The 23,936-nt window shown below is 46.8% G+C and overlaps 1 protein-coding gene across 1 annotated transcript; it reads left to right on the top strand.

Annotated features, from left to right (window-relative positions):
- The first annotated feature begins 308 nt into the window (after positions 1-308).
- TRIM35 (tripartite motif containing 35) lies at positions 309-19,713 on the top strand. Its single transcript, XM_060013600.1, has 6 exons — positions 309-786; positions 12,515-12,610; positions 14,631-14,861; positions 16,403-16,425; positions 17,190-17,308; positions 18,733-19,713. Exons 1-6 carry the CDS (start codon positions 352-354, stop codon positions 19,308-19,310), a joined length of 1,482 nt encoding a protein of 493 aa, XP_059869583.1. The 5' UTR covers positions 309-351; the 3' UTR covers positions 19,311-19,713.
- Positions 19,714-23,936: the final 4,223 nt, after the last annotated feature.

Below are 23,936 nucleotides of genomic sequence, written 5' to 3'. Positions count from 1 at the left end.
GGAAGAGGCTCCTAGACTTCATTTCCCATTTGAAATCGGAAGTAGGTTGCAGTGACACGGAAGCCCTAGAACACTGCTGGGGTGTTTTTTCCCGGCTAAACTTGCTCGCCTAGGACTGACCGGGATTGCGGAGCATACGGGGCCCACCTCGCTCTTCCGGGGTTTCCCGAGCCGACCGGAACTTGGGCGGAGCCTCCCGAGCGCGCCCAGCGCGATTGGCCGGCACCGCTGTCGCTCAGTGCTCCGAGTGGAAGGGGCTGACCGCCGGCCTCCGCAGGGTCGCGGGAGCCGCGCGGCGGATGGGAGGGGCTGGAGCGAAAGTTGCGGGCGCGGGATCCGGGATCCGGGGCAATGGAAGCGGGGCCCGCCTTGTCCCCCGGGCCTTCCCGCTCCTTCAAGGAGGAGCTGCTCTGCGCCGTCTGCTACGACCCCTTCCGTGACGCCGTGACTCTGCGCTGCGGCCACAACTTCTGCCGCGGGTGCGTGACCCGCTGCTGGGAGGTGCAGGTGGCACCCACCTGCCCGGTGTGCAAGGACCGCGCGGCCCCCGCCGACCTGCGCACCAACCACACCCTCAATAACCTCGTGGAGAAGCTGCTGCGCGAGGAGGCCGAGGGCGCGCGCTGGACCGGCCACCGCTCTCCGCGCCTCTGCCGCCTGCACCGCGGCCAGTTCAACCTCTTCTGTCTCGACGACAAGGAGCTGCTGTGCTGCTCGTGCCAGACCGACCCCCGGCACCAGGGGCACCGCGTGCAGCCGGTGAAGGACACTGCCCACGACTTTCGGGTAAGCGCGGCCGCGTGCTGGAGGTGGCTGAGTGCGCACGTGGACTGGAACCCAGCACCCTGACCCCGCTGCTCCTGCACTCCAGCCTGCCAGAGCTGGTGTGCCCGGTCCCGCCCCTCTTCCCCCTGCCAGCTTGCTGGTGCCTCCTCGGGACCCCCACTCCCTGCCGCTGGTAACATACAGAGGCTGCCTTCTTCATCAAGGCCGGCCCAGGGGCCTGAGATGGAAGGAGAGAGAATGTCAACAGGAAGTGTGAGAACTGGGGTTACAGGATGTTCTCAAGACAGCTCCCCTGCCCCACCACCTCTGAAGGGCTGAGGCCGTGCACCCTTTCTACCACAGGTGTGTGGCCCATGCCACTTTTAGAAGCACAGGTGTGGGTAAGCCCACAACCCTGGAACTTGGCACACTCAAGGTGGAGGTGCAGGACCCCAAGACCTGGCCAAAGATGTGGAGCCTTTTAGATCTCCCCACATCTTTCCCCTCCTTCCCGGGCTGGATCCCTGTATTGTGTAGCTGTGGGGAGGCCTCTGGCCCTGGCCCTGGCCACCTGGTCCCTTCTGGATCACTCTCTCAGCATCCCCCTAGAGTTCCAGTGGCTATAAATAAGGTAAGGAACAACTTTAGGGCAAACTAACATGGAGAAGTTTTTGGCAGAGGAAGGAAGAATGATCAGGAAATAAGGAGTAGCCATCTCAGGGGTTTTCAGATTTTTTGACCTCAGCTAGCACATGGTAAGACATGTTTTTTCCATTGAGACCCAGAACTGCCACATGCATGTATGGTGTCTGTATCAGCTGAAACAAAAGTTCTGTGAAAATGTCTATTGTACTCAGGTATTTTCTGTCGTTTTATTTTAAAAACTGCACAGGGTGTAAAATATTAATTTATTTCATCACCAACTAAAACCTACTAATACATAGGTCAGACCCACAGTTTGGAGAACCCAGCTCTGCTAGTCTGAAGCTGAGTGTACTGAAAAGGAGGCACTATAAGAATGCCTGTCTCCAGACACTGTTTTAGTTTGTTTGCTTTAATGCCTTTCTTAAGAAATATCAAAAGTTGACAGTTCCATACACATTTTGACAAAGTTCAAGTGAAGGGGAATGTCATCAATATGCTTGTTTGAACCCTACACTAGCTCGGCAATGGGATAAGCCTGTAACTGCTGTCACAGTGGTCCACAGCAGTGCTTTTTCTCCTTCATTTCCCTTGGTAGAAGTGCCAGGTCCTGATTTGGGATAGCTGAAGTAAGTGCTGGGCATTCTGGGGGCTGGGGTTGAGGTAGGGGGCCACCATGGATCGAGTCATGACGAATCACCGTGGGACCGCCAGAAGTATAGATCAGGAAGATGGGCAGGGGTCAAGGCCAAGAGCACTAAGGCAGAACCCAGGGCTGAGCTAAGCCAGGATTCAAGACCAGTGAGCCAGGTGCCCCAAAGTGCATATGGTCTAATGACATCTTTCTGTTTATTCAGCAGATGCCTCGTACTGCTAGGCCCTGGGGATACTGCAGGACACGAGCTAAACAGTAATTCGTACCTTCAAGGAGCTTCAAGCAGAGACTGAGGGGTTAGGAAGTGTTAGCCAGGTGAAGGGGGGTCAGGGAGGGTATTTCAGGCAGAGGCAGCAGCATGTGTAAAGGTCCAGAAGCAGTGACTATCCAGACACTGAGAGAATGAGGGTGGAGTTGCAGAAGGAGCCAGGAGGCCCCAGTCTTGGCCTTTGTTCTAAAGGCTGTAGGGAGCAGTTGGAGGGTTTTAAACAGAGGAATGATGCTGACAGACCAGTGGGCACTCAGGGCTATGTCTGAGGGGGTGAGGAGTCCTGTCCGGAAAGATCTGAGGAGTGTGCTCAGCCTGCTGCTGGGTGGCATCACTCATGCGTTAGACAGCTGTGCGCCAGGACCTATCCTGGGTGCTGAGGCTGCAGAAGTCAGTAAGCCAGAGCCCCTGCCCCATGGAGCTCGCACTGTAGTGTGGGGACGTCAGCCAGCAAATAGACAAGTTATCGTTCTGCATGAGTGGATAGGCGGTGGTGGTGGGGACAGTGTGGGAAGGCTGGACAGGTGAGAAGGGGCTGATGGGGAGCCCTGAAAGCTGTCCCACAGGGGCTTTGCGATGAGATGTGTACATTCGAAAGATTACTTTGGCAACCGTATGAGGGACTCCAGCAAAAATAATCATACCAGCCAACACTTTTTGACCACTAAACTAGGTACCCTGTGCTCTTAAGTGTTTACTTGTCAACACAGTTAATCCTCACAAAAACCCCATGAGGTTGTGTATTAGTTTCCTCTCGCTGTTGTAATAAACTGCCTCATACTTTGTGGTTTAACACAGCACAGATTTATTAGCTTACGGCTCTGGAGGTCAGAAGTCCCGACATCCAGGTGTTGGCTCCATGCCCTTTGGAGGCTAGGAGAGGATTTATTTCATTACCTTGTCCAGCTTTTGGAGGCCCCTTCCTTCATCTCTGAAGTGCATCATTCCAACTTCTGCTTCTGTTGTCCCATCGTCTTCTCTACCCCCCTGCCACCCTATCGTAAGGACCCTTGTGATTACAGGGGGCCCCCGCAGACAATCCAGGATAATCTCCCCATCTTAAAATCCATATTTTAATCACATCTACGGAATCCCTTTTGCCGTGTAAGGTAACACGTTCCCAGGTTCTGGGGATTAGGATGTAGACATCTTTGGAGGGGCTGCTATTCAACTTGCTACAAGTGGGTACTGTTCTCCCCATTTTACAGGCAATGACACTGAGTCTCACAGAGGTTAAGCAACTTGTCCAGAGTTAGAACATTTACTGTACAGTTCACCTGGGGCCTTGCTCTGCTCTTACTCTGGTCATGGACTTTTTTTTTTTTTTTTTTTTTTTGCGGTACACGGGCCTCTCACTGTTGTGGCCTCTCCCGTTGCGGAGCACAGGCTCCGGACGCCCAGGCTCAGCGGCCACAGCTCACGGGCGCAGCCGCTCCGCGGCATGTGGGATCCTCCCAGACCGGGGCACGAACCCGCATCCCCTGCATTGGCAGGCGGACTCTCAACCACTGCGCCACCAGGGAAGCCCTGGTCATGGACTTCGATAGAAGCTTCTCTGGTCCCTGCTGGCCCTCTGTTCCGGAGCCGTGAGGGCAGCCGCCTCTGTGTTGTGGGTCCTTAGAGGCTTGTGTGGATGAGAACCATCATCAGTGGGCCGACAGGTGTGGAGTGAGTGCCTGCTCTGTGCCAGGCACAGTGTGTGCATGAAAGGACAGGGTGGTTCAAGCCCCTGCCTTCTTGGAGTCAGGTGGGCATGATCGAATACTAATCACACCAATGGTCAGTCAGAGGCAGTGAAAGCGGTACCTCTAGCATTAGAACGCAGGTCTCCTGACTCCCAGTCTGACGTTTGGCCCGGCTTGCATCTTCAGAGCAAACCAGCCCTGAACCTCCACCAGGTCCCAGGCCTCAGAACTTCCTTGTCTAGACCCCTTTCTTCTCCATCTCACCGGACTGATATGACGGCCATTCTCTGCCCTCCAGCTTCTTCCTGCCCCAGACCCAGCCTCTTCCCCTTCTGGGGTTACCTTCTTAGAATCAGTCTAGCCAAGCCTAATCGAGGTTTATTCCAGGCACCTCTGAAGTCTTCCCCCTTCCAATCCTTTCCCCTTTTCCCAGCTGTTCCGCCTCATCCTGGATCTCTCCTTATGGGCCAGGCCTTCCCAGATCCAAGTTGTACTGGAGGATGTTTAATTGCCTCCTGGCAAGGCCTGTGACCAGGGGCAGGATGGGGTCTTACTGAGCACCGCCCATTGAGGCTCCTGAGTTAGGGGGCCTAGCTCTAGTTGCCATGGTAGACATCTGCTTCTTAAGGAGGACTGACCACCAAGGGGAAAGGAAGAATGGGAGCCTGGATTGGAGTTGGAGAAGAAGGGCATCTGAATGAGATCAAGTTGTCCCAGATGCATCTCTGCAGTCCATTTAAGAAACCTGGAAAATAAACCAGGAGGAGAGTTAAGTTACCTGGGACCAAGTGACACTCAGTAGTAACGAGCTAACACGTGCCTGGTGCACTCTTATAAGTACTGAACGTGGATCCTCACAGCCATCCTCTGAGCTAGGTAGTGTTCTCATCCCTCCTATCCGGATGAGGAAACTGAGGCGCCGAGAAGTTAAGGAACGTGCTGAAGATCACCCGCTACTAAGTGGAGGAGCTGGGATTTGAACCTGGGTGGCCAAGGGCCAGAGCTCTTAGCTGCTATTTCAATCTGCCTGAAAAACAAATGTTTGAAATACATAGGAAAAATGACACTACCTGGAGACAGATGCCAGAAAATCCTGGTGATGGGCTAGGTGAGCATGTACAGAGAAAACTGCCTTCTTCATTTTTATGGTGGCATTTGAGAGACCATGGGCACTTTCTTGCCTTTATCTTTCAGGGTTGGAGCCTGACTGCCCGAGAAAGAGCTTTTGCCAAAGTTCTCACCAGTGGTCAGTGAAAAGGACAAGGTACAGATCAGGCCTCCGAGCTCTCGATCCAGGAGGCCATGGGGTGTAGTGGAGAGAACGTCAACACCGAGTGTATTTGTCAACTGGGCAAGTGGTTAGTTGAGCATCTAGTTTGTGCTGAGACCTGGAGATGTGCAGTGGTTGAAACAGTCTCTACCTTTTCAGAGCAAGCCTTCATTCCGTCTGCAGTTGATGGAGCGCTACTGCGCTCGGTGAGAGGACCAGGCAAGAGGACCTGCCCCCAGGAAGCTTGCAGCCTTTACAGGAAAGTGAAGTGGTGATGCTGAATAGGAAGTTCAGTGGCAGAGGTGTCCACAGAGAGGCAACTAAACTCTACTGGGGAGGCCAAGGTGGCTTTCTGGAGGAAATGAAGAGGGCCTGAGCTTAGTTTTCAAGGCCACGTTGGGATAGTTGGGTGAAGCAGGTGGGAATCGGTGAGAAGCAGCAGTATATGTAGGGCCTCAGAGGACAGAGAACCTGGCTTGTGCTGGACAACCCTGGCTGCACACATAGCTCTAGCACTTTGATAAGTACTTGAAAGGGTGCTGTGACAGGAAATAATATTCTCTGACTGGCACCCTTCCCCTTTTCTTTTATATCACACAGCACCTGTGTTAATGGATATTTTGGGTAAAACAATATTGTAAAATCCTTAGGATATTAAAGATGCAGTTGAAATTTGCTGCTTAAGGTATCAAATTGTAATTTTTAAAAACACCTTGTAGACTATATAATCACATTCTGAATCCTTTAGTGTAAATAAAACCTTCCTATTTTGTGTGTATTTATAATTTAAGTCATCTTGAATGTTATAATTGAAGCCAAAATCAGAGCTCTTGCTGGGCTTGGGCCCTGGGTGATGTTCCAGATGTGTCATGGGCCACTTAGCTCCACGCAGGGCAGTGATGACCCTTATTGGTCCTGACCAGCACCAGAGCCCCCACTAGTCTCTGTCATTTCAGGCACTCCTTGGACTACATGCGGGTCCCTGAATGGTGGGTCCCATTGTGATCCAAGTGTGTTTAGTGTTAAAATCAGAATATCAGAAGCAAACATGAAAAGTGTATTGTTTAGATTCATTTGAAATCGCACTTTCTCCCTGTAGTATTTCATAGGTTAACCACTAAATGTATATAGGGGAAAAAAGTGGAATAAAAAGTCTACAGTCTAAAAAAAGACAAGGAAGAGAAGAAAAAGACGTATCGAGCAAGCAGGACAGATAGCACAGAACGAGAAGGTGGACTTAAATGCAATTATATTGGTAATTATGTTAAGTACTCCAGTTAAATGACAAAAGCTGTCTGACTGGATAAAAAAACAAAATCCAATTCTGGGCCACTTAAATATGATGAAGTCATTAAATGCAAAAATTGCATTTGCTTAAATTCAGTATCCTTTTGTGATTGAAAAAAAATTAGCAAACTAGGAATAGAAGGAACTTTATTAAACTGCTTAAGAATACCAAAAAACTTATAGCAAATATATTTAATGGTGAAACACTTAGAGTTTTCTTACTGAGAACAAGAAGAAGGCAGGAATGCCTGTTATGACCAATTTTATCCAAGTTTGTATTGGAGAGCCTAGCAAATAAAGTCAGGAATAAAGGCATAAGGTTTGGAAAGAGGGAAACAACACTGGCATTATATGCAGATAATATGATTGAATCTGCATAGAAATTTCTGTGGCATAGAAAATAAAAAGGTGCTATAGATAAATTATAAATATGTAAATGAGTTTAGACAGAACGCTGGTTTGTAAAATAAAGATTAACAGTTGTATTTATATCAGTAGCAAATAGAAAAATTTAAAAACCATTTACAATAGTATTTTAAAAAAATCAGATATCTGGGAATAAATGTAACGAGAAGTGTGCAGAACTCTGGCAGGGAAAAATAGAAAACTTTGTTGAGGGACATCAAAGAAGACTAAGTGGGAAGATACACCATATTCATAGATTAGAAGACAGTATTTAAAGATGTCAGTTATTCTCAAACTGATCTGTAGAGTCAATTCTATCCCAATCAAAATCCCAACATGATTGTTTTGTGGATTTTGACAAGCTGATTTTAAAATTCACATGCAAGCTCAAAGGGCCAAGAATTGCCAAAGCATTCTTAGGAAATATTTATTAGATGTCAGTTTATATTGTAGCTGTAGAAGTTAAGATCGTGGTACTGGCGCAAGGATAAACAGATGGCCAGGGAAACAGACTGGGGAACCTAGAAACAGATCTGTGTGTGGTGTATGACAGAGGTGGCCTTCAGACCAGTAGGGGGATGGTAGTATTCTTTTTTAAATTAAAAAAAAAAATTTATTGAAATATAGTTGATTTACAATGTTGTATTAGTTTCCAGTTTATTCTTAAATAATGCTTTTGGAGCAAACAAGCTACTGGGTCACACCATTCACAAAATAAACTTCAGGTATCCACATTAGACCCAAATGTGAAAGGAAGGAAAGCTATAACTTTAAATAATATAGGAGATTATCTTTATGACCTCAGAGGAGGGAGGTATTTCTTAAAACCAACGAGCACTAATTCCAGAGGAAAACACTGATACATTGGATCACACTGAAATTAAGAAATATAAGTGGTACAATAGGAGATACTAGTTATGCATTTAAACCATAAAAGACATACACTGTGTATTTATAATAAATTCTTACATGCCAGTAGGAAAACGGCAGGCAACTCAATAGAAAAAGGGTCAAAGATTTTAATAACAGGTATTTAAAAATAAAGATCCAAATGGTTAATAAACGTTTTTCATTCACATTGCTCATGTGGCATAAATTGGTACACCTGCTTTGGAAAAACGTTTAGCATTTATCTACGAAAGTTGAAGATACACGTACCAGTGGCCCAGCAATTCTACCCCCAGGAAATATTTTGTAGAAGAACCAGTGTACCTGTGCCCTAGGAGACCTATACAAGAATGTTCATCCTATTTGTATGACTCGAAGTTGTAAATGACCCAGCTATCCATTGACAACAGAATGGATACCTGATTGTGGTGTATTCATAAAATAAATTACAATGCAACGATGAACGGGTAAACTTACATACAATTATGTATTTGAATCCTACAAACTTTATGTTACGTAGAGGAAGCAAGACACAAAAGAATATATGTAGTTTTATTCCATTAATATAAAGCTCAAAACCAGGCAAAACTAAAGTGTATTATTTAGGTTAGGGATCATACATAGCGGATATAACTCTAAAGAAAAGAAAGGAAGTACCATAGAAATTAGGAGTTTCCTCTGACAGAAAAAAGGGATTAAGGTTCAGAAGGGACATGTCCTGGGTGGTGGTTACAGGGGTGTTCAGTTTATAATTATTTAAGAGATAGCACGTTTATGTCTTATGCAAAGAAAATAAATTGGTGACAACAACAAAGGAGATTGAAGGGTACAAAGTAACTCATTAAATTGGAGAGAAAAGGGAATTAATTCCCTGGCAGTCCAGGGGTTAGGACTCGGTGCTTTCACTTTCACTGCTGTGGGTCAGGGTTCCATCCTTGGTAGGGGAACTAAGATCCCCCAAGCTACACAGCAGGGCCAAAAAAAAAAAAAAAATTGGAGTGAAAAGGAAGGAATTTCCTCTCATTAAGCTCTTGGTAATTTATAAGAAAAAGTTAAAACTTCTCAAGTTTTCATTTTATAGGCTTTTAAAAATTTGAGGTATAACTTATATACAGTTAGATGCATAGATCTTAAATGTTCAGTTGGATGAGTTCTATTACACACACCCTATACCTACCACTGCAAACGAAGTAGAGGACATCTCCATCACCCTGGAGGGTCCCTCCTTCTTCCCAGTCAGTCTTCCACCAAGAGGCAACCACTTTCTGATTTATCACCTTGGATTAGTGTTGCCTGATCTTCAACTGCACGTAAATGGAATGATACTGTGTACTCTCCTCCAGAATAGTATATACATATACCTTTTGGTTCACCTATGTTATGGGTATCAGTAGTTTGCTCCTTTTTTTACTGCTAAGTAGCTTTCCATTGCATGAATATACCATAATTTACTCACCCATCTCTTGCTGATGGACATTTGGGTCATTTCCAGGTTTTGATTTTCCATAAGTTTTAAAGATGCGTTGTTTAATTTGACATTTATGGGAGGAAAATTTCATTCACATGCTAGGTTGTTTAAGGAATTGGGCAAAGTATGGCCAGAACTATAAGCTTTTATTCTCCAGAACTAAAGAAATTGACATGTTTGATGTCAACAGATTTGGAAATAAGATGACACATTTGGAAACACAAAAGACAACTAGACAACATAGTAGTAGCTCCCTGAATGAAATAGGGTGGGTAGTCTTGTGGTTAAGACTGTGGCCTTTATTCTTGGTCAGTTCTGCAGACAGATCGTGGTTCTGCTGCTAACTGTAATTTTGGCAATGTACTTAACTTTCCTGGGCCTTCTTTTCTCTTCTATATATTAGCAATATAGTGCGTACCTTGCAGAAATGTAAGAATTCAATAGAATGATGTTTATAAAGTACCTAATTTAGTGCCTTGTGCATAGTACATGCTCAGTAATAACTGCTTGCTGGTGGTAATATAAGCATTGGTGCATCTCACCAGCTAGCATCTCAGAGAAGGGCACATTTTATTTAGGGTTGGGATTTGCTGAATTAAAGCAAGACTCTCCAAGTGATTGAAAAGTTTGGGAAGGACAAGGGACTGTCACCCCCTTCCCATCTTCATTACCCCGTAAATCCCGGACTGAAGGTTGAAGGGCAGAAGGTTGGGCCGTGTTGTTTGGGGCCAGCATGCCCCTGGGTAATGTGACTTGCTTCACTCCTGTTATTCACACTTCTTTGGCAAATCGTGGAATATTCTTTGGGGACCCTATTACATAACTTTGCAACAATACATCTCGTCCCACAAAATAACACATTGGGATGATATTTCAGTGGTTTTGTGGGATGCTAATGTTATTTTGCTGTTGACGAGACACACCTTAGAGGTGATATACTACGGAAAACAGTATTTTTAAAAAATCTGTTAAATATTGTCAAGAAGAACATAAACATGACTAGAATGAATAGAAAACAAAAGCTGCAGAAAAAGAAATCATTGTTTATTTTCTGTAGAAGAGTGGTTAAAAGAATGGACTGTGGAGCAGGACAGATGGGCTAGTTATCTAGTGCTGTGTAACAAATTACCCCAATCATAGTGGCTTAAAACAAAAATGTCTATTATGTCATGGTTTCTGTAGGTCAGGAATCTGGCATGACCTGACTGGTTGTTTCTGCCTCAGGGTCTCATGATGCTGCAGTGTTGGTCGGGGCTACAATCTCATCTGAACGCCCAAGAAAGCCAGGATCCCCACTCAGGCTCACTTGTGTGGTTGGTGGCAGGATTCAGGTCCTTGCGGCTGTTGGCTGGATACCCTCAGTTCCTAGCCCCATGGGCTGCTCCAGAGGGTGGATCACTTCCATGCAAGGGAGCAAGCACGGGAGGGCAAGAAAGGGGTGTGTGCAGACTTTTTGTCACCTCAGTTCATGTCCCATCACTTTTGCCATATTCTGTTGGTTAGAAGCAAGTCACTAGATCCAGCCCACAGGGAGGGGATTCCACCAGGGCATGAGTACAGGGAGGTGGGATCATTGGGGCCATTTTAGAGGCTGTCTCCTTCAATCTGTGCTCTGGCTCCAATGATGGATGTCCCTCCCACATGCAGAGTATGTTCACCCCCTCCCAAGATTCCCAAGCATCTTGTCCCATTACAGCATCAACTTGAAGTCCAGAATCTCGCCATCTACATCAGGCCCAGGTGGGGATGAGGCTTTCGAGGACAAATCTGTATTTATCACTCATAACAAATTAGCCTCAAATTTGGCATCTTAAAACAACAAACTTTCTTATCTCACAAGAGGGAGGGATCACTGGGAACGATCTTAGAGGCTGCCTGCCACCACTGTTTAGGTTCTCATCCTTGCTCTGCCATGAACTAGCCGTGTGCCCTTGGGCTAGTCACTTCCCCTTTCTGTGCTTCAGTTTTTTCATCGGTAAAAGCGGGCTGATAAAATTACTAATAGGAATAATGTGATGATTAAGTGACGTAATGTGTAAAGTAATTAGCAAAGTCCCTGGCACATAGTAAATGCTCAATAAATGGTAGTCATTTATAATTAATGTTGTTAGAATTGTTATTTTTCCAAAGAGAAAACTTGTGAGGCTTTTTCAGAATGTAGAGGGAAAAGGATAAAGATGGAGAGAAAATGCTAGGCCTGGGATACAAAAGGTCAGAATCCAACCTAAAACCAGCAGTGGTTCCTCTAGGAGCCCAGGGAGATTAGAGCAGAGGTTAAATTTATAAAACAAAAACTAAGCAAGAAGTATTTGAATCTGCTGATTAAAGTCTTTCACACGATCCAAGCACTACTAGAATATCAGGATAAGGCAGGGATGCGGGGAGACGTGTACAGTAGCCCCTCTGTAGTTACAGGTTCCACACCTGTGGATTCAACCAATGGGAGATCAAAGATATTCGGGGGGGGGGAAATCCAGAAAGTTCCAAAAAACACAACTTGAATTTGCCACTCTGGCAACTATTTACATAGCATTTACATTGTACTTACAACTACTTACATAGCATTTTATACAAATACGACACCATTTTTATATAAGGGACTTGAACATCCTTGGATTTCAGTATCCGTGGGGATCCTGGAACCAATCCACTATGGATACCAAGGGAAGACTGCAGTTTAGATAAGGCCCTGTGGGAAGAACTGGGTCATCCCCACTATCAGGCCTATTCTTTCGTGACTGCAGACCAGTCCAGTTCAGAAAATCACCAAGGGAGCCTGTGAGTACATTGTCTTTACCGTCGGGCCCACAGCTCGGGTTCATGGCCCAGCCTTCACCAGCTTTAGGCCAAGCGGGATGGCTTCTGTGCTGTCCCGTGACCAGTGTGGGAGGGAACAGGTCCCTTTACCTCCTCACCCTGTCTCTCCATCTGTATCAGGTATAAACGAAGGGGCTGGGTTAGAGGCTATCTGAGGCCCTTTATGCTGTACCCCATCCAGTTCAATGTCAGGGCTGTGCTTTTCCAGCTGTGTCCCACAGCACGTGGCCGGACCGGGTTCAGTAAATGTGGTCGAGTGGTACCCACGGTGATGTGCAACTCCCGCTGTGATGTGGCGTGCTGCATCCCTGCCCGGCCTCCACCCTAACCTGCATCCTTGCCTCCTTCTCGCCCCTCACGGCAGGCCAAGTGCAGGAACATGGAACACGCGCTGCGGGAGAAAGCCAAGGCCTTCTGGGCCATGCGGCGCTCCTACGAGGCCATCGCCAAGCACAATCAGGTGAGTGACGCTGGGGCTGAACGGGGCGACGGGGACACCCGGGGTTGCTGCGGGGAGAGGTGCAGGTGGGCCGGCCCTGGCCATGCTGCTGCCCACAGGGTCGGCCTTTGCCAGCCCTGATGGCCTCGCACAGCCTTGCCCTCGGATGCCGGTTGTGGCTGCGTGGCCTCTTTAGGCACCATGCCAGCAGCCATGGAGCAGCTTCAACAGCCCCCTGCACCACCTGCCCTGTGGTTTCAGGCTGGCAGCACGTGCCACGCTGCACCGCTTGCCCGGCCGCTCAAGCCAGCGGCACCCTCATTCTCACTCCCCACGTCCATGGTCTCCAGAATGCATCCGTCCGTTGACAGTCATGCTGCGCTGCCACCATCCTGGTCCAGGTCCCCATTGTTTTTTCCCTGGCCTCCTACCCGGGCCCCGTACTTCCACTCTTGTCCTGCAGTCCACACTCCCTGGAGTGGGCTGATCTTTTCTAAAGATAGATCGATTGTGTCACTCCTCTGCTTAAAACTGTCCAGTGGTTTCCATGGCACCCGTGGCACAGTCCAGACTCCTCACCATCCAAGGGCCTCATCCAGCCTCCGTCTGCCCCTCAGCTTCATCTCCTCCCAAGCTCGGCCTGTGCCGTGTGCCTGGCTGGCCTGGTGCAAGATGCGGTGGGGACACCTAGGGAGTGTCCATGTGTCCAAGTGACAGCTGCTGTCTGTCCATCCCAGGCACTGTGGAATTCTCAGGAGGTCAGGTGTGAAAAGTCCAGGATTCCAGCTTCATTAATGCTTTTCCTCTAAAGCCAGTCAGTCCAGGTGGATGAAAAATGAAAGTTTTGTGTTTCCCTCTTTATTGAGGGGCTGCCACTGCCAGCATGGGAGTGGCTGGAGCTGAATTTACACTGGCTGGTGTTTCCTGTCTACTCTGTTTTTTATCTTCTGGTGTGATAAGAATCATCCCGGATTTCACTCTTTCCCTCTATGCGTTATCAGTCTTTTTACCTGATATTTCAACAGCGCCATCTCTCCTCATATGCATTTCTTTGTTTATTAATAAGTGTGTACATCCTTTCACAAGTATAACAGCCATTTGCATTTCTTCTGTGAAGTTCACATTCTTTTTCTTGGAATGTTTGTCTTTTCTCCTTGCGCGTTCATAAGAACACAATTCGAGTTGTTTTTCCAGAATTTGTCATGGAATTGTACTTATGTATTTAGTCTCTTGCCATGTAAAACTTCTTATTTTTACATGTATCCAATTATCTCATTCTTTCTTTGAGGCTTCTCAATTTCATATCATGATAAGAAAGGTCTTTCTCATTCCAAGATGAGAAATAGGTCTCTGCTTTTTCTTTGAGTATATTTATGGTTTTGTTTTAACTGTTATTTTAAATGCTTTCCGTAGTTATGATTAGGAGTGTGCGTATTATTAATGATTCCGTTTTAAAATAAAAACTTCCTACTATTTTGTTGGTAAGCCTCTCTATCAAATTTGAGGTCCTAATATTGGAAGGCAAATAATTTGTTTTAAACGATTAGACATTGGATTTTATTTTATTTATTTACTTATTTTGGCCATGCAGTGCTGCATGCAGGATCTTAGTTCCTGACCAGGGATTGAACCCCTGCCCCCTGCAGTGGAAGTGCGGAGTCTTAACCACTGGACATCCAGGGAACTCCCGGGAAGGCAAATAATTTTTTAAAATCTTTGCTGTTTGCAACAGGTCACGTCTGTGATTCAGGGCTTCCCTCACTATTGCACAACCTATACAGGTACAGAGTATTGCTGAGGAATTTATAGGACTACAGTTGTCATCTATAAGCAGTGATTTGATTTTATTTTTCATGTATCAAAACAACCTCATTAGGCTGTTTGACTTATTTTAAACTTATAAATTCGTGCTAAGAAAGCTGCATGTATATTTTGTCTTTCGAGGTTTTGCATGTGATTTCTCCTGAAAAATGGAGTTCCTTTGCTAAACATCTGGGAGCCAGATGTGGTGGCTGAGGCCCCCTTCCGCCCTCTGCTGCAGGTGGAGGCTTCTTGGCTGGAAGGGCGAATCCGGCAGGAGTTTGACAAGCTTCGAGAGTTCTTGAGAGTGGAGGAGCAGGCCATCCTGGATGCCATGGCCGAGGAGGCCAGGCAGAAGCAGCTTCTGGCCGAGGAGAAGATGAAGCGGCTGGCGGAAGACACGGAGGCCCTGGCCCATGAGATTGAGCGTCTGCAGATGGAGATGAAGGAGGATGACGTTTCCTTTCTCATGGTGAGGAGCTCAACGTCCAGAGTCAGTGACAGGGACCAGACGTTCAGGGGCCAGCGGGGAGCCTGAGGCCAGCGGCCCTGGCCGACCCAGCCTTCCCGTAGCTTCCGGACCCCAGGTTGGAGGAGCTTCCAGATGAGGTGCTTGGCTTGTGTCAGGAGGCGTAGGAGCTTTTTTTTTTTCGTAGGAGCTTTTAATCAAGACCTTGAGGGCCTCTCCACTCCTCTCTGCCTCTCTCCTTCCCTCCTCCTCCCTCTCCCTTCCTCTCTTGCACTTATTCTTCCTCTCTCATTTTTTGTTTCTTCTCTCTTGACTCCTTCTTGATACAATAGAGTACTTTTTAAATTATTTTTTATGCGCCACTTCTCTAGATTTATGGAAAGTTTCCATTCTGTAGGTTATCTTTTCACTTTCTTGATGACATCCTTTGAAGCACAAAAGTTTTCCATTTTGCTGAAGTCCTATTTATCTGTTTTCTTTTGCTGTTTGCGCTTTTGGTGTCATATCTAAGAAACCATAGCCTGATCCAAAGTCATGAGTTTTATAGTCTTGTCTCTACATTTAAGTCTGATCCATTTGGAGTTAATTTTTGTATATGGTACAAGGTGGGAATCCAGCCTTTTGCATGTGGATACCCAATTGTCCCAGCACCATTTGTTAAAGACCTTTCTTTTCTCATTGAATGGTCTTGGCACCCTTGTTGATAACCAGCCGACAGTAAATACGAGAGTTTATTTCTAGACTTTCAGTGTCCATTGATCTATATGTCCTTATGTTAGTACCACACCATCTTGTTTAGTGTTGCTTTTAATGAGGTTTTTTTTTAATTGAGGTATAGTTGATTTACAATATTATATTAGTTTCAGGTGTTCAGCATAGTGATTCAAAATTTTTATAGATTTATATTCCATTTAAAGTTATTAGAAAATATCGGCTATATTCCCTGTGCTGTAAATATATCCTTGTAGCCTATTTATTTTGTACATAGGAGTTTGTGTCTCTTCATCCCCTCTCCTTATCTTGCCCCTCCCCTCTTCCCCTTCCCTACTGATAACCACTAGCTTGTTCTCTATATCTGTGAGTCTGTTTTATTATATTCGTTTGTTTAATTTTTTTTTATATTCCACACATAAGTAGTAACATACAGTATTTGTCTATCCCTGACTTATTTCACTTAGCATGATATTGTTATTGCAAATGCCAAAATTTTATTCTTTTTTTATGGCCGAGTAGTAACTTTTAATAAGTTTTGAAACCAGAAAGTGTGAGCCACCAACTTTGTCCTTTTCCAAGATTGTTTTGGCTCTTCTGAGTCCCTTGAATTTCATATCAATTTTAGTATCAGCTTATCAGTTTCTGCAAAGAAGCCAGCTGTTATTTTGCTAGGAATTGCATTGAATCTGTAGATCAGTTTGGGGGGGGGGTATTGCCATCTTAACAATATTAAGTCTTCTGATCCATGAACATGGGATGTATGGCTCCTTTTGAGGTCAGAAACTCATGTTTTCTCTGTGTCTCTGTGTCTCTGTTTTTTTCTTTTTCAGAAACACAAGAGCCGAAAACGCCGGTAAGTTGACAAGGCTGGTAGAGGGGAGGGGAGGAGTCAGCAGAAATACCAGGGGTGCAAACTCCCATGGCTCCAGGGCCAGGCATGTAATGAGGCTGGCTGGGTGCAATACAGAGGGAGCAGGGGGACTGACCAGGTGGAGAGCCCTCTTTCAAGGCACCCACTTCTGATTTGCGCTGGTGCAGTGTTGTTTTCCTGAGTGTGCAACGTGACCATTCCCTGTGTGGGGAGAGAGTGCCATCGTGCGCGGGGACTGTAGTTCTCTGGGGGCCGGCCCCCTACCTCTGAGAGCCTCAGGACATGCTGGTTTGTGTTGATGGTTGTAGAGTTCACAGGGATGAATATGGAAGAACTGTGTCCCCGTCAGAGCTGTACAAAGATGGAAGAAAGTGCTTTGGGCAGTAGTGAGTTCCCTGTCACTGGAGGTGTTGAAGCAAAGGCCAGTGACACCTTCAAAATGTGGGACTAGAGGACCCTTAAGCTGCCTTCCAATTCATGTACCCTGTGAGCTGATGTGTTCGTGTGATTTCTGCCCACATGCATGTCTGAGAACCTCCTATTTATATTCATCCCAGTGGGGGCAGGATGGGCTCAAGTACTGAGTCCTGAAGGGGTGTGAGCTGCCCAGTTGGCTCCTCTTGTATTGAGTAAGATGGCCAGGGAGTCTAGGCCTGAGGCAAGGGATCCTATTTCCAGCTGACCCAGTTAGGTCCCAGGATGCATGGCCCTGGCCCAGCACACCAGGCCCAATTTTCCTTTCCCAGCCTCTTCTGCACGATGGAGCCGGAGCCTGTCCAGCCTGGTATGCTCATCGACGTTTGCAAGTACCTGGACTCCCTGCAGTACCGAGTCTGGAGGAAGATGCTCGTGTGTGTCGAATCTGGTGAGAGGGGCCCAGGCGGGTGTAAGAGCAGGGAGGTCATGCAAGGCAGAGAGCCAGCTGGACTCACTCCTTCCAGCTTCCCACCCCTCTTCCTCCTCCCCCCACTGGTCCCTTCTCTAGCCTCTTTCATTCAAGCCCCTGTGCCCTACTCCCCTTCTTGCCCCACTGCTCAAACCCCTCCTGGCCGAACCCTTCCTTTTTGGGTCCTGACTCTTGGCCACCTCTTCAGAAAGAGCAACTGACTTCCCTTTCTATTCCGAAACGTATTGTATATATAATATAATGAAAGAGTTCCTCAGTTCAGGGGTGCCTCTCCAAGGTGATTCCAGCCCACATGAGTCACTATATCATGTGCTGTGGACTGAATGTTTATATGTCCCCCCGCCCTCCGAATTCATATGTTGAAGCCCTAACTTCCATGTGATGGAATTTGCAAGCAGGGCCTTTGGGAGGTGATTAGGGTTAGAAGAGGTCATGAGGGTGGGGCCCTATGATGGGGTTAGTGCCCTTTTAAGAAGAGACACAAGAGAGTTGTCTTCCTCTCTCTCTCTCCCTCCCCCGTGTGAGGACACAGCAAGAAGGTAGCCATCTATAAACCAAAGAGGGCCCTCACCAGCAACTGAGCATGCTGGTACCCTTGGTCTCTGAATTCCAGCCTCCAGAACTGTGAGAAATATAGTTCTGTTGTTTAAGCCACCCAGTCTCTTGATACTTTTGGAGTAGCAGTCTGAATGTGATTTTACAGGGAGAAATGTCAGTAACCCAGGGGCATGTTACGTGCTTTTGTTAGATGTCACAGGCATCGTGTCAGGGTCAGGATCCCTGCCTTCATTGGCTTCCTGTGGCTGTCCGAACAAGGGACAAAGACTAGACGCTTTAAAATGGCAGAAATTTATTCTTCTGGAGGCTTGAAGTCCAAAGCCAAGGTGTCAGCAGGGCCGTGCTCCCTCTGAAACCTGTAGGGGAGGATCTTTCTCTGCCGCTTACTACCTTTTGCTATTTGCTGTCAGACCTTGGCTGGTGGCTGCAGCACTTTGACCTGTGCCTCCAATATCACAGGACTTTTCCCCATTATGTGTCTATGTCTCTTCTCCTCTTTTGTAAGGACAACATTCATATTGGATTAAAGGCCCTCTCTACTCCAGTCTGATCTCATCTTAAATACTTATATCTGCAACAACCCCATTCTCAAATAAGGTCACCTCCTGAGATACTGGGGGTTAAGACTTGAACATAGCTTTCTGGCAGGGCACATTTCAACCCATAACACCACCCCTCAGCCCCGGGCAGCCGCCTCCATGCACTGGGCCCAGTGGGACACAGTCTGTCAGTTTAGGGGGACCAGAGGCATCAGGCTGGCCTGACAGCAGGGCGGGCTGTCAGGTTTGCTGATTTCACCCACTCTCTTCCCACGGCCCACCCAGTGCCTTTCAGCTTTGATCCCAACACTGCGGCTGGCTGGCTGTCCGTGTCAGACGACCTCACCAGTGTCACCAACCACGGCTACCGGGTCCAGGTGGAGAATCCGGAGCGCTTCTCATCGGCACCCTGCCTGCTGGGCTCCTGCGTCTTGTCGCAGGGCTCGCATGCCTGGGAGGTGGACCTGGGGGCACTGCCGAGCTGGCGCGTGGGCGTGGTGCGGATGCGCCAGGACGCGGGCGCCGAGGGCCACTCGCACAGCTGCTACCACGACACGCGCTCGGGCTTCTGGTATGTGTGCCGCACACAGGGCGTGGACGGCGACCACTGCGTGACCTCGGACCCCGCCACATCGCCCCTGGTCCCCGCCATCCCGCGCCGCCTGCGCGTGGAGTTGGAGTGCGAGGAGGGTGAGCTGTCCTTCTACGACGCGGAGCGCCACTGCCACCTGTACACCTTCCACGCCCGCTTCGGGGAGGTACGGCCCTACTTCTACCTGGGCGGCTCGCGGGGGGACGGGCCCCCCGAGCCGCTGCGCATCTGCCCCCTGCGCATCACTGTCAAGGAGGAGCTGGATGGCTGAAGCCTGCCCTGCCTGATGCTGCCGGGTCTCGTGCCCCGGTCCCGTTTTCTTTCTGTCTCTTCCCAAAGGCACACTTGCCTTGGTACCTCTCTGCCTCCCGCCTTCTTGCCAGGATCTTCCTACTGGCCATCCTGTCCCTTTCTGTGGCGCCAGGCCATGTACCTCCTCCCTCATTTTTGGTCCCTTCTCTACCCACCTTTGAAAGTTATCCAGGAGACACCTCCCTGATTAGGCTTTTTCCAAAGTTGTGGCATCCTCTGGATGTGAATTTTCTGATTCACATTCTAAGATTGCTGGGCATAATGTTTGCTTCTAAGAATGGGTCTGTTTAAAAATGTAAGTTTCATCATTTTCCAAGAGTGGTGAGGCCAGCAGACTGGAAGAGGACTGCTGTTGAGAAGAGTTTGTTACTCACAGTCTCCAGGAGGAGGACCCTGCCATGGTGGGGGTGGGGTGGGGTTTGGGAAGCACCAGGGTCCTTAGGAGGCAGGGGGCGTGAGGGGAAAGCTTGGGTGGGAGACTTATTGTGCTTTTCAAGGGAAGGAACAGGCCAGGCAGGGTAAGTGGGTTTATGATTGGCAAGTTGGAATACTTTTGACCAGCGCTAGGGCGCAGGGGCTGCCCCTAGGGATGATTAGGACAGGGGGATATTGGCCTGGAGTGGAAGAGCTCTGTGAGAGCCTGATACAGGAGGTGGTTGGGGGGTATAGCTCTGCGTGTAGAAGGTTGGCTGCATTTGAAAGGCGTGCTCATAGGGGAGTTGTTTGCTGTATCTAGGAATTTGCTAGCCGGAGAAGCCCCAGATGCCAAAGTGTCAAGATTACAGAAAAGAAGAAAATACAGTTAATACAGGACCATTGCCATGGCTTTGGGGAGGACCCATGGCTAGGCTTGTCTGTCACTTTATACCAGTATTTAAAACTGCTCCAGGGGCCTCCCTGGGGCCCTTCAGGGTGAGGTTGGGGGCAAGACTGCCCATCAGCTCGGCTCTGATTTATTGATTTACACTTCTTGGATGATTTCCTGTGAACAGAGGTTCCAGAGCACTTAAAAACACACAATTTAAAAACCATGGTTCCCTCTGTGGGCCTCACTTTCCTCATCTGCAATGAGATTGTAGGCCTGGAAGGTGGTGCCCTTCTGTAATTGTGTGGAGCATCTTCCTCTGATTCTTCTCACAAAGGTACAGAAGGGAGGGAAAGAGGGGCCCTTTCAGTTAGGAAGGAAGGAAGGGGACGCGGTCCAGGGGAAGTACAAGGAGGGAGGGAGCTCCAGGGCTCTTGTCTTTGCTGACCTCAGCCTGCTCGTTCTTGTTCTCCTGGCTTTTGTGTTCTCATCCTGATTTCTTCTCCCTCTGCCATGCCTACAGACTCCTACCTCCACCTTTTCTTCCTCATACCTGCCTGCAGAGAGTTTTTAATTGTCAACTCACTGTGTCCTGGGACAGTACTGTAAAAGGAAATGTTTTCCCACTGGAGCAGTGTTCTAATGGGGCGCTTTCCTGACCAAGGGCTCACAAACTTTCTCCTGTTTGTGTGCCCTAGTTCACAGAAATGGACATTTTAAGCAGAAATGATGATTCAGAACTAAATATTGGTTATAAATGGGATGTGTACACCATTGGCAGCCATGGGGAGGGACGTGGTAGGATATGCCACTGAGTGAAGGAAGAGCAGGCGTGGGCGAGGGGGTGAGGATGTTGGCAAACAGGTATGAGCTGAGCAGGGCCCTGCTAAAGGCTCTCAGACTCAGCAAAGCTCAAGGCACTTTGCAGCCAACACATCTGAGTCCTGTGTGCACTTTCTACCATAAAGTATTTATCTAGCCCATCAAATATAATTTCTACATAATAATCTTGACCTGAAATTATTTTGTTAGTTGTAATAAACTTATAAAAAATGTTTTTCCTTTCCACCTTAGGTGTTGGAAGAGGTTTTCTTAGAGGATAATTTGCATAGCCTAGGGCCCTTTTTACCAAAATGAAAAATGATATTTGAGCTAAAGCCCACTTTGTCTTTTGACATTTTCCTTTCAGTGTTGTTGTAAACAAAAGTTCATTCACCTTGTATTCCACCTTTTTTGTTTTTATTATTGGATAACCTATTGTATGGATATTCTACATTTTATTTATTCTTCAGTTGGTGGAAACATTTCGATTGTTTCCACTTTTTGCCGTTATGAATAACGCTACTGTGAACACTTGAGTACAAGATTTTGTGTGGACATAGGTTTTTCGTTCTCTTGGGTATGTATCTAGGTGTAGACTTGCTGGATCATGTGGTAACTCTGTTTAACCTTCTGAGGGACTGCCAGGGACTTCCCAGTGTGGCTGCACTATTTTATAGTCTTACCAGCAGGGTATGGGGGTTCCAATTGCTCTGTATTCTCATCAACACTTGTTATTGTCTGTATTTTAACTTAGCCATCCTAGGGGTGTGAAGTGGTATCTCATTGTAGTTTTGACTTGGATTTCCCTGATGCTTAATGGTATCAAGCCTCTTTTCATGTGCTTATTCTCCATTTGTTTATCTTCTTAGGAGAACTGACTTCAGATCCTTTGCCCATTTTTAACTGAGCTTTTTGTCTTTTTACTGTTGAGTTGCAAGACTTCTTTATATACTTTCTAGATACAAGTCCCTTATCACATACATGATTTGCAAAAATTTTCTGCCACTCTGTGGGCTGTCTTTTCACTTGCTGGAAGATGTCCTTTGAAACACAAAAGTTTTAATTTTGACGATGTCCAGTTTATTTTTCCTTTCGTTGCTTGTGTATCCTAGATCTCTTACCTTTGACACTGCCCTTAAGCTCAGAGACTCCAGATTCTGGATTTTGGCTCCGGCTTGGGCATTTGTCCTGCTGACAAGGAGCCCTAGTCCAAGAGCCCGTTCCTTCTTCCCTTGAGCCCTCCTACTGCCGCCTCCCTCTCTCACTAGCCCCCATTTCACTCTCCTGCTCAATGTGACATCCAGGCTGGAGGTTGACTTAATGATTCATGAGCTACCTGAGCCTTTTGAGCCTCTGCTCCCTCATCTAAATGAGGATTAGGATACCTACCTCAGGCTGCTGTGGGGATTTCAGTGTACAAATGCCATGTGGTATATCCTAAACATAGTATTAATACCTGTTGGCTAATTCTTCAGAAAATGGGAGGTTTTGAATGTTGACCTTACGAATCATGTTAATGAAAAATCCCAAAGGAACCTGAGAAATGTAAGTTATCCAATATTGGGAGCGCTCAGATTTCTTGAGACTTGTAACAAGATTGTATACACAAAACTTATGTTTATGACAAATTTCAGTAACATGGGAAAATGGTTATGTTGTGATGACCGAGAAGACTAGGATTTATATGTATAGACATGCAACACACACAGAAAGACCATTTGTCTCTAATTTGTGTGTGTTGTTTGATTAGATCATCCATTTATGTGGCTGTAAAATCCAAAGGTACAAAAGGTTCTAGAACAGTCTCCCACTTCTGCCCAAACACTCAGCTCCCTTCCTTGTGGGCAGTCATTACCATTGAAAAATCCTTCCAGAGAGATTTTATGTACAGCAATACTCTTGTTTTATGAGTATGTTCTGGTTCCCCCAATACACTGTAATTTAAAAGCAGATACTCTAGATCTGTATCTCTAAGCAACCCAACAAGAGGAGAACACTCAAAATAAAGGATGTTATTCAAATAATTTCCTCCCCTCCAGGGGGAGGTTTGTTATGGATATTTTCATGCAGTCAGTTCACTGGTGGATTCAGCTTTTCATTGTTTATTTCACCCTAGGGTTTTAAAACAGGGAAAAACAAAGTGGAATTTAGTTGCTCCTGACATTGGAAGACAAAACTTACACTTGAGACCTCAACATATGTTTTTAAAATCTCAATCCTCACCAAGGTGTCCAGTGACCTACATAGCTAGTGGTTAAGAGGCTGGGCTATGGGATGGGCAGCCTGGATTCAAACTCTGCCTCAGCCACTGTGTCACCTTGGGAGAGTTATTTAACTTCTCAGTGCCTTAGTTTCATCATGTGAAAGGATGGAGATGATATCTTAAGATTAATGGAGATAATAACCTACTTCATAAGGTGGTTATGAGATTAAGTGAGCAAATGTGTAAAGCACTTAGGATAGGGTCTGGCATATACTTTGCCGTTGATAGTTTACCGTTGTTTCCCCTGGCTCTGCTACTCCATAGCTCTGTGGCTTCAGATAAAGCCATTCGACTTCTCTTCTGTAAACGGGGAAACGAAGACACGGGCATGATTTTTTCAAGGTCTTTTCCAGTTCTAATGTCCTGTGATTCATAATTTGTGTCCCTAGCAAAGGCTGGGATCCTGCACGCAGTAGGGGCTGCTGATTTAGGGTGCTGCTGTCGACCAGTATCCAAGACCCTGCAAGTGGTACCAGAAGGCTTGCCTCATGTTTGAGTCTGGAGAAAAAGAAAACGAATGAGTCGTAATGTGTGAAGGATAGAAAAGTTATTCCAGAGAGCAGCAGGTCTTGAAACTTTGTTCCTAAGATTAGTAATCAATCATGCACAATAAAATTGTACTGTCATGTTCCACAGATGGCTCATGTGCTTGTTTGTGGGAGGTTAAAGATGATGTCAGTGGACTTCCCTGGCAG

Source organism: Delphinus delphis, chromosome 6 (assembly GCF_949987515.2).
Source record: "Delphinus delphis chromosome 6, mDelDel1.2, whole genome shotgun sequence".
Taxonomy (NCBI): domain Eukaryota; kingdom Metazoa; phylum Chordata; class Mammalia; order Artiodactyla; family Delphinidae; genus Delphinus; species Delphinus delphis.
Note: the sequence above shows the minus strand (reverse complement) of the source record. Positions and strands in the feature narration are given on the sequence as shown.

What these genes read in the sequence shown, in the direction of transcription:
- TRIM35 (XM_060013600.1), top strand. Translation starts at nt 352, where the DNA reads ATGGAAGCGGGGCCCGCCTTGTCCCCCGGGCCTTCCCGCTCCTTCAAG. An exon ending in CCATCGCCAAGCACAATCAG is followed by an intron (nt 12,611 to 14,630) that starts GTGAGTGACGCT and finishes CCTCTGCTGCAG; the next exon opens with GTGGAGGCTTCTTGGCTGGA. An exon ending in ATGACGTTTCCTTTCTCATG is followed by an intron (nt 14,862 to 16,402) that starts GTGAGGAGCTCA and finishes TTTCTTTTTCAG; the next exon opens with AAACACAAGAGCCGAAAACG.